The sequence below is a fragment of the Humulus lupulus genome, chromosome 1 (genome assembly GCF_963169125.1).
Source record: "Humulus lupulus chromosome 1, drHumLupu1.1, whole genome shotgun sequence".
NCBI lineage: Eukaryota > Viridiplantae > Streptophyta > Magnoliopsida > Rosales > Cannabaceae > Humulus > Humulus lupulus.
In genome coordinates, this window is record NC_084793.1 from 301386957 (window position 1) to 301403334 (window position 16378).

At 30.4% G+C, this 16378-nt stretch overlaps 1 protein-coding gene and 1 long non-coding RNA gene across 2 annotated transcripts; both read left to right on the forward strand.

Moving 5' to 3' along the window:
* The first annotated feature begins 767 nt into the window (after nt 1-767).
* Nucleotides 768-7587, forward strand: LOC133780187 (uncharacterized). Its single transcript, XR_009869164.1, has 3 exons — nt 768-902; nt 999-1059; nt 7464-7587. It is a non-coding gene; the product is annotated as an uncharacterized LOC133780187 (long non-coding RNA).
* LOC133812974 (uncharacterized) lies at nt 6153-7216 on the forward strand. Its single transcript, XM_062246827.1, has 3 exons — nt 6153-6563; nt 6649-6832; nt 7194-7216. Exons 1-3 carry the CDS (start codon nt 6309-6311, stop codon nt 7214-7216), a joined length of 462 nt encoding a protein of 153 aa, XP_062102811.1. The 5' UTR covers nt 6153-6308.
* Nucleotides 7588-16378: the final 8791 nt, after the last annotated feature.

A 16378-nucleotide genomic window follows, 5' to 3' on the forward strand; every position in this document is an offset into this window, starting at 1 on the left:
AAAAATATTTTAATAAAAAGCGGATCTAGGTACTGTTTTAATCCACTTTGTAAAACACAAAATCTGAATTGTCATTTAACAAAACACATGGGCTAATCACGTATTCGGAAAAACCATGAGGGCCAAAATTATACTTTTTTTATATAAATATATATATACAATTATGATTTATCACTGTTGAATCATAATTTTGTGGTGTACAAAAGAATCAATATCAACATCTGTTAACACTACAACAAAAATGTTATTTACCAGCGGAAATATTACCGGCGGAGATAGTCCGCCGGTAATAATACAATCTTTACCGGCGGAAAACGAATTCCGCCAGTATTAATCTTATTTTTTATTTTTAAAATTTTTTTTATTTATTACCGGCGGACAACCCGCCGGTAATAAGTAGTACCGGAGACCGATTTCAAATAAATTTAATACCGGCGAGATCCCACCGATAATACTAATACCGGCGGGTTAATACCGGCGGATCCGCCGGTAATAGTTATAACCGGCGGGTTAATACCGGCGGACCCGCCGGTAATATCGTAGTACCGGAGGGTTAATATCGGCGGACCCGCCGGTGATGTCTTATTACCAGCGGGTTAATACCGGCGGATCCGCCGGTGATATTTAATTACCAGCGGAGACCCGCCGGTAATAATATTATATAGTCTCTCTTGGCATTTTTCCCCCATTCGTCTCCCTCACCCGTTTTCTCTCCTTCTCCATTTTTAGTTTAATTTTACAGTTCGTTCTCTCTTTCTCTCTTTCGCCATTTTCATACTTATTTTTCATTTTTAATTTTTCCAATAAGATGTCGTTTATATATATATATATATACTTTGTTTCAGGTGGCTTGTGACAACTTGGGTTGAGTTTCACTTCGATAAAACTTGGCTGTTTTCTCGGTATGTTGTATATTTTAAATTATTCAACTTTGGGTATATATATATGTCTGAAATTGATTGTATAAAATTGATTGTGTGTATGTATTTTCATTTCAGACTTTCGTTTACAGTGTTGGGTAGTATTTCTATTGCCATTTTGGTGGAAGAAGACAAACAAGTATGTGCTGTTCTATTTAATAATTGATTATTGTGTTCTATATATTATTGTGTTCTTTATTATTTACTAGTCATGTCTCTTGGTGGTTAGATATCTATCATGAAATAGGCAATGCTGTATCTATAACATAAGAGTAAAATAGGTTACTCTTATGCTTGTTCAATTATACATGTATATGATGGTTGTTACATTTTCGTTATTGATTCATTTGTACATTTTCGGTATTGGTTTTAGTTTAGTATGCTTTCATGCTCACTGTGAGAATAAATGATTAGTTGTGGGTTGTAACAACATTAGTTTTTCAATTGTAAGAATGATAGTTCTCTTTGCTTTACTGTGTTGAATAGTTTAAATTATTTTAATATAGAAATTGAAAATTTTATTTAATAAATTTTTTTACAATTAATAATGATTAATTAAAAATTACTACATATCTTATAATAATTTATTTTTTATTAAATAACATTATCTATTTAAATACTTTAATTTAATTTAATACAAATCTCAAAAAAATAATAATGATTAATTAAATAGTTAATATTGTTAATTATTTAATTTAATAGTTAATGTTATATAATTAATAATATTAACTATTTTAAAATTATTTTAATATAGAAATTGAAAATTTTATTTAATAAAATTTTTTACAATTAATAATGATTAATTAAAAATTACTACATATCTTATAATAATTTATTTTTTATTAAATGACATTATATAATTGAATACTTTAATTTAATTTAATACAAATCTCAAAAAAATAATAAAGATTAATTAAATAGTTAATTATTTAATTTAATAGTTAATGTTATATAATTAATAATATTAACTATTTTAAAATTATTTTAATATAGAAATTGAAAATTTTATTTAATAAATTTTTTTACAATTAATAATGATTAATTAAAAATTACTACATATCTTATAATAATTTATTTTTTATTAAATGACATTATCTATTTAAATACTTTAATTTAATGTAATACAAATCTCAAAAAAATAATAATGATTAATTAAATAGTTAATATTGTTAATTATTTAATTTAATAGTTAATGTTATATAATTAATAATGATTAATTAAAAATTACTACATATCTTATAATAATTTATTTTTTCTGTCCCGGTATGCTTGTGATTGATGGTTGTTTACTACAACCATCAATTACAGGAATATCGGCACATAAATGATAAATGATAAGTTTAAAGTATTAACAATAAAATAATGAAATGATTTTTTTTTATAAATTTGAATAACATTATCTAATAAAACATCATAAAATAACATAAAATATTACAATATTGCATAAGATTTAAAAAATGATAACAAAATTTTTTTGTTATCCATTCCTATTCACATTACTAAAGCTCACAAACTCTTGTAACACTCTAGATGGCGATTGACAAGACTTGGACAACTTTGAGAAATCGTGCTTGTCAAGAATATTGGAATGGTCTACAATCTTTTTTGAGGATGGCCTCGGAATATAAGGATTCTGATGGAAGAATTAGGTGTCCGTGTGTCAGATGCATAAATAATAGGCTTGAAATTTTACCTGTTGTCGAAGCACATGTATTCGATAAGGGGTTTTATCAAGGTTATGAGAGGTGGATTTATCATGGGGAAGCGGAACTAGATGTTGTTGATGAAGTAGTTGATGATGATGAAGTTGACGAGATGATTCCCATAGTGGAGGACTTCCTCTTACCGACAACTGAGCAAGTAGACAATAGTGGCGCAAGTCAATTTTACGACGAGTTATTTGAGGAGATTGAAGCTGAGTTGTATCCTGGATGTGATTGGATTTCTTCCCTTAACTTCTTAGCTAAGCTATTACATTTGAAAGTTAGAGGGAAGATTCCTAACAACATATTCGATGAATTACTGAAGTTGTTAAAGATTTCCTTTCCGAAGGAAAATAAAATTCCATCAACGTACTACGAGGCTAAAAAGAGATTGAAGAAATTAGGGTTGGGATACGAGTCGATTCATGTGTGCCAATATGATTGCTGTTTATTTTACAAAGAGCATGCAAACAAAGAGGAATGTCCAGTTTCCGGAACTAGTCGATGGGTTACTTTTGAATAAACTAAAGGAAAAAAGGTGCCGCATAAGGTGATGCGCTACTTTCCATTGACACCCTGGTTGAAAAGACTATACAGCTCAAGGCTTACAGCGAAGGACATGCTATGGCACCACACTGGGAAATCGAAAGATGATGGAGTGATGCGACACCCGGTGGATGGGACGGCGTGGAAGAACTTTGACGTCAATCATCCTGGTTTTGCAAGTGATCCTAGGAATGTCCGTTTAGGCTTAGCTGCTGATGGATTTAATCCATTTGGCAACATGAACCTGGCATACAGCATGTGGCCTGTGGTGTTGGCGAACTATAATCTTCCACCTTGGTTATGTATGAAAGACAACAATTTGATGCTGACCATCCTTATTCCTGGTCCAAAATCACCGGGTAAGGACATAGATGTATTTATAAGACCATTGGTGGATGAGTTGAAGGAGTTGTAGGCTAACGGAGCTGTTACGAGAGATAGTACGACCAACACTATGTTCAAGCTGCGCGCAGCCCTTTTATGGACAGTCAATGATTTTCCAGCTCGAAGTAGTTTTTCTGGATGGAGTGGTCAGGGATACAAAGCTTGTCCTACATGTAATGAAGACACATCTTCCATTCGAGTGATCAGTAAGACATTGTATGTTGGTCACAGAAGATTCTTGCCCAGTACACATCGAATGAGAAGGAACACTGAGTTCGATGGACAAATTGAGAGAAGACGTCCTCCGAAACGATTTACTTGTGAGGAAATAGTAGAACAAGTGAACAACCTTCCACCCCAAGTTCTTGGAAAACACTTGCAGTTTGGAGGTGTGACACGTAGAAGAGTTGTGGAAGATAGAAATTGGAGGAAAAAAAGCATCTTCTACGAGCTTGATTATTGGAGTACAAACATTTTAAAACATAACATTGATGTCATGCATGTCGAAAAAAATGTGTGTGATAGTCTCCTCGGCACAATCTTGGACAATGATAAGTCTAAGGACACCACTAATGCAAGATATGATTTGAAGAAGATGGGAGTAAGGGAATCATTGTGGATATATGAAGATGAGAGTGGAAAGTTGATGAAGCCGCATGCTTCTTACGTGTTAACTCCTGCTCAGAGACAACAATTTTGTCAATTTATTAAAGAAGTGAAATTTCCAGATGGCTTTTGTTCAAATTTGAAGAAAAAAGTAATCGAGAATGAAACAAATATCATTGGGTTGAAATCCCACGATTGTCATGTTATAATGCAACGATTATTGTCTGTGGGTGTTCGCAAGTTTCTCCCAAAAGATATATCGACCACCATTTATGAACTATGTAGTTTTTTCAGGCAACTATGTTCGAGGACTATAAATGTTACAGATATGGAGGAAGCACAAAAAGACCTTATTCAGATATTGTGCAAGATGGAGTTGATCTTTCCTCCGGCTTTTTTTGATATAATGATTCACTTGGTCTTACATTTGCCTGAAGAAGCAATTTTGGGTGGACCGGTATTTATGAGATGGATGTATCCTTTTGAAAGGTACATGAAAAAATTGAAGAACTACGTGGGAAATAAAGCTCGTCCTGAAGGGTCAATAGCTGAAGGCTATGTCGCTGATGAGGCTATGACATTTTGTTCGATGTATTTCAAAGGGGTTGAAACTAAATTTAATCATCTTGATCGCAATAAAGATGAGGTGTATGTCCCACGACACCTTACTGTGTTTCAATCTCAATGTCGTCCCCTAACAAAGGGAACTCTCAAGCCTCTAGATCTTGCGACTCGTGAAATGGCTGAATGGTTCATCATTAACAATTCACCCGAAATTCAGGGTTACTTAGAGTAAGTTTTTTCCCTTTAAAGTGAAATTTATGTTTATTCCAAATTATTTTATCTGATGTAGTCAAAGCATTCAAATTTACAGCGAACACCTAGTAGAGATCAAACTGAAATTCCCAGATGGTGATCATAATCATTTACAGAAGAAAAATTTTCGCCAGTGGTTTCATAAGAAGGTAAAATTGAGATTATTTTAAACCTTTATTATTGTAATGATATTTTTATCATTCTAATATAAGTTTATTAATTTATTTAGATATATGACTTGCACAAACAAGGATCTTTAGAGAATGGTGATGAGTTGCTAGCTTTAGCATCTGGGTCAGATCACTTGGCAACATACTACGAAGGTTGTATAGTTAACGGTGTTCGATTTATCGCTTATGACCGATATCAAAAGCGCACCACACAAAATAGTGGAGTGTCTGTTGCGGGAACTGAAGGTTTTAACTATTATGGCACGCTTCAAGATGTACTGGTCTTATCTTTCACTGGTGCATATTCAGTTGCATTGTTTAGGTGTAAATGGTTTAACACTGATCCAAGCAAGAAGAAAACAATCACTGAAAATAATATCACCAGTATAAACGTCAGTAGCGAATGGTACAAAGATGAGCCTTATATACTTGCTAGTCAAGCTAAGCAAGTATTCTATCTCGATGATCTACTTAGAGGCCGACACTGGAAAATTGTTGAGGATGTCAATCACCGTCAAATTTGGGACATCAAGGACGATGAAGCTGATGCAGATGTTGATGTCGTACATGACATAAACTCATCAAATTTTGTGTTGACCATGGATCTCGGTAGTTGGTTATGGAATCTCATGAACCTGCAACATATATTGGCAATATACAAAATTCACCTACTGATCAATTAGATGAAAATTTCATAAATGACGACTTAGGCGAAGAAGAAGTCGATGAAGAAGATGAATTGCTAGTTGATATTTGTGAAGATGATGTTAATCATGTGTCTCCGATTGATGTTAATTTAATTAATGATAAAAGTGATAGTGATTATTCTTCTTAGTTTTTATATTTTTGTAATAATGACAATTGTTTAAAATATAATATATGAGACTTGTAATCATGATGTTCATTTCCATTGGTGATATTTGATACTAACTAACAATTTAATACTAACTAATCATTTTTGTTCCTAAGTACAATGTCAGCAGATATAGCCACCTCTCACGGCGGAGATGGTGGAGGTCTAGACCCGCCAGATCCTAGTAGAGTACCATCTTCCTGCGAGTCAGGTTAATAATAATTTTCAAATTTTGCTCATAGCTTGAAAGTCAAGCTCAACGAATGTTTAAATATAATATTAATATTTCAAATTTTGGTTATTCTTGAAAATGTGGATAGCTGAAGTGCCGAGAAGAAAGGGTCGTGGCCTGGCTAATTCGAAGCCACTTGAAATTCGACGGCGAAATGCCGGGAAGCCACTAGATCTTCAGCTTGATCCTAGGACGGACAAAGTGGTTGGCTTGGAGGACCAAGCTTTTGTCCGCGAGATAGGCCTCCAAGTCACTTTGTTGTTGCCAGGACATTACTTGGATTTCGCTGATATACCTCAACAATTTAAGGAACAAGTCGTACAAAGGATGAAGGTACAAATTTAGAACAAGACTTGTGGTATAATTTTTAATGTAGAAATAATTTACAAACTAAACTAACATGTTATTTTTAATGTAGTATTTTTATAATGTTGATGGTCATCCAGAACCCGAGAGAGTTATGAAAACTATCTACACAGAGATGCGCAAAAGATATTCTGAGAGAAAGAACATCAGACATACTCACTTCAAAAAATATTACTCTAATCCGGAAGATTTGCAGAGTGTTTTAGTTGCCCCACCTGACCATTGCTCCAAGGAGAGTTGGAAAGATATTGTTCAGTTGTTTTTTAGCTCAAAATTTATCGCGCGATCCAACCAAAACAAGAAAAACAGAAAAGAAATGAAGTATACATCGACGCAAGGCACAAAATCGATGGCGGCTAAGCGTCACCAATTTGTAAGTAAAAATATTAATTTAATTTAACAAAATTTTACATTCTAACTTCCTATCTCTAAATTTGTATAGGCGAACCCTGATGAACATGTTATTGATACTTGGAAAGATAGCCATTTGAGAAAATCGACAAAAGTTTTTGTCAACGACACAGCTCGAGAAACTTTTGTGTTATTATTTTCATTAAACTATGTTACTGATATGTTTCTAACACTTTTTATGAACAGGAAAAAATGACGGAAGAGCTTGAGAGGGCACGACTTCAAAGCCAGTCTCAAGGACCGACGGAGGGATCTGAAATTGGATCTGCTGCTGAATCCTCGTCGATCGATCAGTACGAGATTATGAGTAAAGTACTTGGGGAGAGGTCTGACTTTCAAAGAGGAGTAGGTTACAGCAAAGGCAAAGGGAAAAAATCAGCTTCCAGCTCCACAAGTCAAAGTCAGTCACAGGCCCAACCTCAGGAAGACATTGCTACTATGGCGGCAATAATTAAGTCAATGCGTGAAGAGATCCGGATGTTGAAATCTCAACAAGGTCCATCTGGTAATCCTCAGCATACCAGTACAGAAGCTGAGTCGCGGTTTGAAAGCCTTCTCCAAAGATATTTACCATCACAACCTGAAGGTGATATATCTTCTCAAAGTCCACCTCCTTGGTCGATGCCACAACAACAACATGTGTATCCACCTCAACAGAATTATCCAAACACGTATGGACGCTCCTCCCAGTCCCCTCCTTTTTATTACCCCGACCTCCCTACAGGATCTCACACGTCACATCCTAGGCAGCAGCATCCACAGCAGATGTATGGTCAATTTGGGAGTTCGTCACAGCAGCAGAGGTATGGTCAGTTTGAGAGTTTTTTGCATCAGTCTCCCTCGCCGCGACCACATGCTCGACAATTTAGGTCATCTTCGCAGCATCACTCTACACAAGCACCACAGTTTGCTTCACCACCGTTGCCGCGCCCTAATACTAGTGATCAAGATATTGATCTTAATGAATATTTTACACCAAGTTGGCCTGATCAAAACAATAATAATTAGATTATGTTTTTTAATTATATTAAGACTGAAATTTTATTATGTTTATTTTATAATTAGTTTATATGTAATAAAAATGAGACAATTTGTATTTTATTAAGTTAATTTTATGATTAATTACAATGTTATTTTTGTTTGCTGAATATTAATTGTGTTATTAATTATAATATATGTTAAATATTATTATTTTTAAATAAGTATTATATGTATATTTATTAAGAAATAAAATAAAATTAATTGTTTTATTTTAATATTAGTAATTTAATACCGGCGGATTATTAGAGGCGGAATCCGCCGGTAATAAACGGTTTCGATGGGACACAGCGTTGCACATCACCGACGGGCCCCGCCTCTATTAATCCGCCGGTAATAATACAATACCGGCGGATGGTGTCAGTCGGTCGGTAATGGTGTTAATACCGACCGATTATCACCGGTGGGGTTTTACCGGCGGACCTCCGCCGGTAATATAAAATACCGGCGGGATCCTCCGCCGGTAATTGTAATTTTTGTTGTTGTGTAACATATGATTCAAAATTATTATTATTATTTTAATATTATTAATTATTCATATACTTTCTCTTTAAAATATATTTTTGCTCTTTCAATATTTCACTCTTTCAAGAAGAGAAAAAAAACCCACCCTCGAATATAAAAGAATTTTTTTATTATTATATTTTTATAAATTCTGTTTCTTATTTTTATTCCATATAAATAAATTTAAATTCATATAAATATTATGGAAAATAAAATTCTCCCAATTAAATAATAAACAATTTGTTATATTAAAAGTTATATATATTATTATATTGTTAATATAAGTTATGTTGTTTTCATACAAGTAAATTTTTTAAAAGACTTTCCATAAATAATTAATACCAATATAAAGGTAATGTCAATACTAAACAATTTTCCTATAACTTTAATACATTATATCCAGCGCACATATATGACAAAACTGTGTAATAGAATAATGGTGGAGCATTATGATAAAAAGATCATTATGACTAGTATTACTTCATCTTAATTAATATATAGGTATATATTAAGAACTCTATTTCCTTGCTAGTTCGTGGAAGTTTAAACTAATTTAAAGGTCAAATAAACCTTTAATAAAATTAACATATTTATATGAAAACAATATACAAACACATTAATTAATGTTATCGAGGAAATACTAATATCTTCTTAATATGTTTAATCAAACTTCAATCATATCATTTTTATACAATTATTATAATAATATCAACAAAATTAAAAATCAAAGAAAATATAAAAGGGTAAGCCATACCTAATGATGTTATGCTCTAACCAACCATTTCCCTTAATTGGGTTTTCTCTATTATATATAAACTACATTAAGCAACCAAAAAGCTTACATATGTTTTTTTGTTTGCTTAAAAATTAAGCCTCGTGTGACTTGCTCTACCAAACCCTAGTATTTTAATGATTCAGTTTCTACTCTCATTGGTCCAACCAGTTGAAATCCATCGACGTATATTATGAAAAAAATCATTAGAGTAATCTTAAAAGTTGTCCATTTCAAAGGTGCCATTCATGATGTCACACTCCATAGACATAATCAAGATTTTTAATTGTGTTTATAAATAAACAAAATTTAAATATTATTAATTAGTATATATATATACATAATAGTAAGCCCAATGGGCAACATAATAAGAAATATTATCGCCACTCACTAAGGAGACAAGTAAGAGAGATATTAATCAACTTTTTGTATAGGATCTCTCCAAAGTTTTCCAAGAGATAATTCATATTATATTATAGCAAACAACAGGTTCATAATATTCTATGTTAGATTGTATAACATTTTGGTTCATAGTATTATATTATTACATATATATATATATATACTATTAATTATAGTATGATGGTGGACCAAGTAAAACGATTGATGAATAGAACAATAGATATATTATAGTGCAAATGGGGACACTTTGAATTTGGAAGCTCCCCTTTTCCACTTATCTAGTCACCAAAAAAAAACTTGTAAATCTAATTATATATATAAGTCTCACTTTATACAATCAAAGGTGTAAGAGGCTAATTGGATTAAAGATTTTGAGGATGATGACATAACTTGGATATCACTATATATAACTATTAAGCCCCTACTCTATATGCCCTATATAACCCTAAAATAACTTTTTGGTGAATAAATATTTATATATAAAATTATTATTAAGACCCTACAAAATTTCAAGGCTATTAACCATTATGATATAGACTCAAAGTGGGAAAAGGCCAAAATAAGCTTGTGGTGGCTATGACACTAATGTTGACTAGCTAGAATACACATCTCAATATGTATGGGAATTAATCTAGGATTAAGGAAATAATATCTAGATAAAGAATTAGAGGGAGGCAATATTTAAACAATGACCAAATAAACTAAAAATTTATTTTGATGAGTGGTTGTTAATGTGTCCTTGAGGCTCGAGAACCAAACACCAATGTCTTTCTCTAGTGGGTCACTTTCTTCTGAGATGATGACATTAACTAAGGGACCAACATTCTCATGGTATGGTTCCACCCTTTTCGAGATAATTTTACTACTACCATTCTTTTCTTTCTTTTGTATTTACATATATATATTTAATGTTATGTTAGGAAAAATGAAAATGAAAAATAACATAAGACCAGTAAATAGTATATGCCAAGATATAAAGATAAATAATAATAATCCAATGGCATGAAGAAAAGAAAAAGTGAAAAAGCATTAAAAATTATGGGTGGTGTGCCCATTGGGGTTTTGGGAGGCCTTTTAGGGCAAATATGGCCCCATGTAGAAAACGACCTGAAATTATTATTGAAGCATAACACTTTCTGTAATACACAAAATGGGGTTACTGATTTTGGGAGGCTATATATCGATAAGAGCTAGAAGAACAAGAAGAAGAAGAAGAAGTAGTAGTAGTAGTGGTCCTCACGGCTGAGCTGGGGGTCCACGTGGCACAGCCGGCAAGGGCTGGCCCGGCCACGTGGGAACCAGTGGTCCAAAAGGATCAAACCTTGTTCTATGCACGCCACGTGTTCTTAAAGGATAGGTTACAGCCTGTATGAGCTTGAATTACTAGAGCTTTGGGTTGGACTATATATGGAGAGTGATTTTTTTTTCTCTCATTTATTATTATTATTATTAGTTTGTTTTTATGTTTTTATGAATTAGTAAAAGAGAAAAGTTGGTAGGACTAGGAGAGTGTTTTGCAGCCTCGTTAGGTGGATCTTTTTTTATGGTGAAGACATATGACAATACATAATTCTTTTTAAAGCTTTGGATGGACTTGTTTGAGTGGTCTTCAACTGTTTTTTTTTTCTTTTCTTACTTTAGCCACTTTTTTTTTATTTTCTTTCAATGGTCAATTGTATTGGACAATTCTCAATCACCAAAAATAATCTCTAGTTCTTATGTAGAGAAAAAAGAAACCCCTTTGAAAAATAGGATGATGTCAATCCTTGAAAAAGCTAACACCATGTCCTATACATAATATATATATATATATATATATATTAGGGAGATATTTATATATGTATCAATAATTTCAAACTTTCTTTCCACCTTAGCTCTTTAAATTACATAAAAAAGAAAAGATGAGGCACAAGCGTGTGGAAAGTGGTAGATCAGTGGAGATGGAAATAAATATTTGATGTTTTAGGGATCATCAATAATTATGTTTTGAGTATTTTTTTTCAAAAATGGTCTCATGTGTTTTCTTCTCTTGATAGTATAAGAAAGTTATAATTGAGTGGTTTCATAGGGAAATAAAATTTAGTGAATAATGAGATGACTGTAGAGCAGAGCATAAGATAAAAGAGAGAGACAATATGTAAAAGCTGAAAGCAATTGAGTTATTCTGTCTAATTTTAGATAAATATTGCTTGATAGTTTATACAAAAGGAAAAATTACATAAAATACTAATTTTTGCTAAAAAAAATTATGTTTTTACAGTCAAACATTTTTTAATTTTACGGTTGTAAAAGAAATTTTACATTTTTACAGTTTTGTCTTTTTTTCTTTTTTTGTATTGTTTTCACGTTGATTTTAGGTTATTTTTGTGTTTTCAAGTTGTTTTTAGGTTTCTTTTATTGATGTTTAGTTGGTCCAATAAGTTGTTTTCAAGTTGTTTTTCCTAAAAACTGTATTTTCGTAATTATGAAGCTTTGAAAATCGTATTTTTTAAAACTTGTGTGAGTGTATATTTTTTAAGAAAAAAATAGAAACCGTAAAAAAGTAAAACAAAAAACAAAAAAAATGTATATTTAAGAAAAAATATTTGTACAAAATCTAACTGAGTTTTTTGGTCCAATATACTACTATGGCTGGCCCATATGTACTTATTAAGGCCTTTCATTTGGGGCCCATGTAGAACTAATTGGACCTTGCTTAGAGAACATGGCATGATTGCATATTCATCTTCTTCTTCTTCTTCTTTCAAGTTTTATGGGCTTTTCTAAAGTGGAAATTTACTATCCATTCTTGAGAAAAATTATGCTTAATCTTAAAATAGAATTTTTATTGATGTCATTTGATATTTTTTATGCAAAATAATGTTTTAGGATATCCAGTATTTTCAATAAGGTGCCGAGTGTGTTAACAATTTTAAATTATTTTTTTAAACTAATATGGTGTATCCCCTAATTTTCTCTAAACTTAATTGTTAGATTAAGCACCAATATGATACTCTTAAAGATGTAATCACAAATTTTCCTTTAGTTAAAACAGAGAATGTCATAATCTCTAATTATAATAATATTTTTATTATTAATATTATAATTCTTTAATTAGTTCTCAAATTACATATTTCTTGTGTTTCTAGTTTCTCCGTTTGTACGAATCAAAGATTTTCTATTCAATTTTAGTGCCTTAATTCATATCCAACCAATAAATGCATACTACATCATAAATTATTTGAATAAAAATGATTCAAGTGGTAAATTAATTTATTAATTACCAATTTTAAATAATGTAACATCTATTTATTAGTTGGAGATAAATTAAGATAATGATTTTTTTTGTGAGAATTAAAACATCAAAACGTGATTGCTCATCGATATAATATATATATAGCATATAAATAATAAAGAAAAACTCAAATAAAAATCTTGTTGAATTAAAATAATAATAGTTACATCATATATACAATTAACACTAAAATTTTCTTATAAAAAAACACTAAACTAAGAAAAATATTATATGTATCCAAATCATAGCTTAAGCAATGTTAGTTTCGTTTTTATTCCTAAGAGGGACGAATATTCATAGTTTAGCTTAGTGGGTAGTTCATAATAGCACTAGTTAGGGGTGTTCGCTGTGCAGATGATGTAATTATTTATTAATTTAAGCAATTTTTCAAACCGCACTAACACTACATAAACCTCAAAATCGCATCATTAAAAATTTCATAATTAAACATTATAATAAAATTTCATAAAAAAATTCATAAACAATTTTACTAGACAAAAAAAATTCATAAACAACTTGGAGATGAAAATGGAAGTTTATTTTCATGCATGTTGCCCTAATTAAATGTGGATTGAAATAAACGGATTGAGTCTTATTTTCAATTGGTTACATTAAGTTTAAATGTGATAAAAATATAAAAAAAAATTGAAATATATAACAATGCTGTGTTATACAGTTTTAACTGTATTTATTAAATTTAAAATCCCAAACTGCACTGTACCGTGCGATTTGAAGAAAATGCATTCTGCAATTGTATTATAAAGAATTTCAAACTTAAATTGTGGTGTAGTGTAAGTGGTTTGTGCGGCATAGGTGGTTTGATGAAGACATCAATACAAATAACTTTTGCGTATATTTGTGATGTTGCTACATTGTTATGGCGATATGCCTTGAATAAATAATATAAAAAAAAACCTCCAAAGTAGTCGTTACATAAGTAATAATGCAGAGAAAACGTAGGACCTGATAAAATAAATAAAACTCCTTTTCCATAGTCTTTATATTTGATTATTTACATTCTTCTAAATTAAATTGCCTTAAATCCAGATCAAAAAAACATATTCTGTTCATTGAATTTTGATTATTTTTATCCCTGTATTTCTTAGACCTTCTTTAATTATACTTTTCATTAAATAGTTGTCAAATTAAAATATTTGATAATAGCATTTTCATAATTTTCATACAATTTAAATGGAGTTAACCAAGTCAGAGCAATCTTGTAGAAGGGAATTTCATTCAATTTTGAAATTCAGATATATCACATACACAAAACTAGTTTTCAGCTTATATGCAATGTTCCAAAAATATTAAAATTACAATAAATATATATTTTTTGAAATATCAAATGGCACCGACATATTTAAAAACATAATAAAATATATATACAATGACATATTATGTTTCAAATTTTGTGTGATAAATGATGTTTAATAATAAATAAATTATAAATGGACAAAACTAAATCAAAATTAGACGTTTGATTATTATAATTTTGCCTTCAAATTTGAAACCCAAGTAAAATGAGCCATGCTAATTGTTGTTTTAAAAAAAAACAAAAAGAAAATGATAAGTGATAACTAATTTGGCTTCTGACCAATTAAATTAACCATTCAAGTTACTAATTGAGCACAGATTGGTGCTTTAGGGTTTGAAGAAAGAGTAATGATATGTGCATCAAAATTATGCATTAAAACATTACACTAACTGATTTGTTAATTTCATTTAACCAATCAATTTTATTTTAGGTGAGACTCATTATTTTAAAAAACAGTGTGACGTCAGTTAGTGTAATGTTTTAGTGCACATATTATTATTCTTGAAATAATTACATATAGTACCCAAATTTAGTTAATCCCTTCTGTTTTTACCCAAAATTTTAAAATTTTTAATTAATACCATTTTTCTAATCACAATATTTATTTTATCCTTTCTAACCCTTAAAATGTAAACGACAACCCTTTAAAATGTAAATTACTAGTCTTTAAAATGTAAACTACAAGCAAAAAATGTAAACCACCTATTCATAAATGTAAATCACAAGTCTTAAAATGTAAATCAATGATATTTTAGTCATTTGGTCTCTAAATACGAGTATTAATCGTAAAAATAAAATATGTGGCTATTTATAGTTTACGAATGATAAAAGTGAGTAGTTTTTAAAAAAAATCCCTTTAGGTTTCACCCACTAAGCTTTAAAACAAAGTTGGGCCTATTTTACTGGCCGAATACTTTGCTGTTCAAAGTATTTTAATATTAAAAGAATTTGACCAAGTTTATGATTTTCTTGCAAAAATACCATTTCCATTTTCTATGTAGAAACAATACTACGTCATTTATTGTAGAATATTTCTAAAATAGAGATAAATTCTTTTTTTTCATATATATGCTACGAGTGTTGATTTACATGTATGTTAATCTTGTGTCATATGCTAAACTTATTTTTTGACATAATTATTATTTGTTTGAATTGAAATATTATCACTCCTAGTTTATTTTATTTTCACTCACGAATAAAATGTTAATTATTTATTTAGTTTTCTTATTGCATTCTTCTTGTGTTCGTAGTTTTCAGAGTTGTGTATCACTTGATTGTTCATCAATATAAAAAAAATAGCATGTAAATAAAAATAAAAAAATCTTGTTAAATTGAAATAAAAGTAATTACTTGATATATAATTAACACTAAACTAAATAAAATATTCTATGAATCCAAAAAACCATTGTCAAATAGAACTATCTATCTATGGTGATATTGTTCGTCGGAGCCACCACTCGATTGGTTCTTGATGAGCGTTCGAAGCTTTTTCTTCAGCCACCTTTTTGTTTTTGTACAAATTGTCTCTTTTTTTCTTGTGAATTTATAGCTTCGAAGGAAAATTTGTCTAGAAGCATAGTATTTCTCATCACTGATCTTTAAACTATTACTATTATGTGTTGCGATAGATTTATTCACAGGATCTTCATTGTTGAATATGATGGAATTTGTATTAGAAGACATTAAACTTAGACCATCATTGGTAGTTTTCTTGGCAACCAAACATTGGTCCATTATGAAAGTTGATGAAGAACTCTTTGTTTTTATGAATTTGTAAGTGTGATTAAACCCCTTCACTTCTAATGTTTTTATAGGCCATCCTTTAATTACGTACCTGCTTATTTAAATTTCTGTTAATCTTTAATAAAAATATCTTTTCTTAAAAAAAAATATATATATATATTTGATAAATATCTTAAATAAATTCCCTCCGAAAAAGTTGTTATACAAATAATTCAAAACTTGTTTTCCTATATTTTTATATTTGATTATTTACACTCTTTTAATATATTTATGAATTGTTTATTCTCAAAAAAAAATAAAAATCTACTGGTCATTTTAATTTT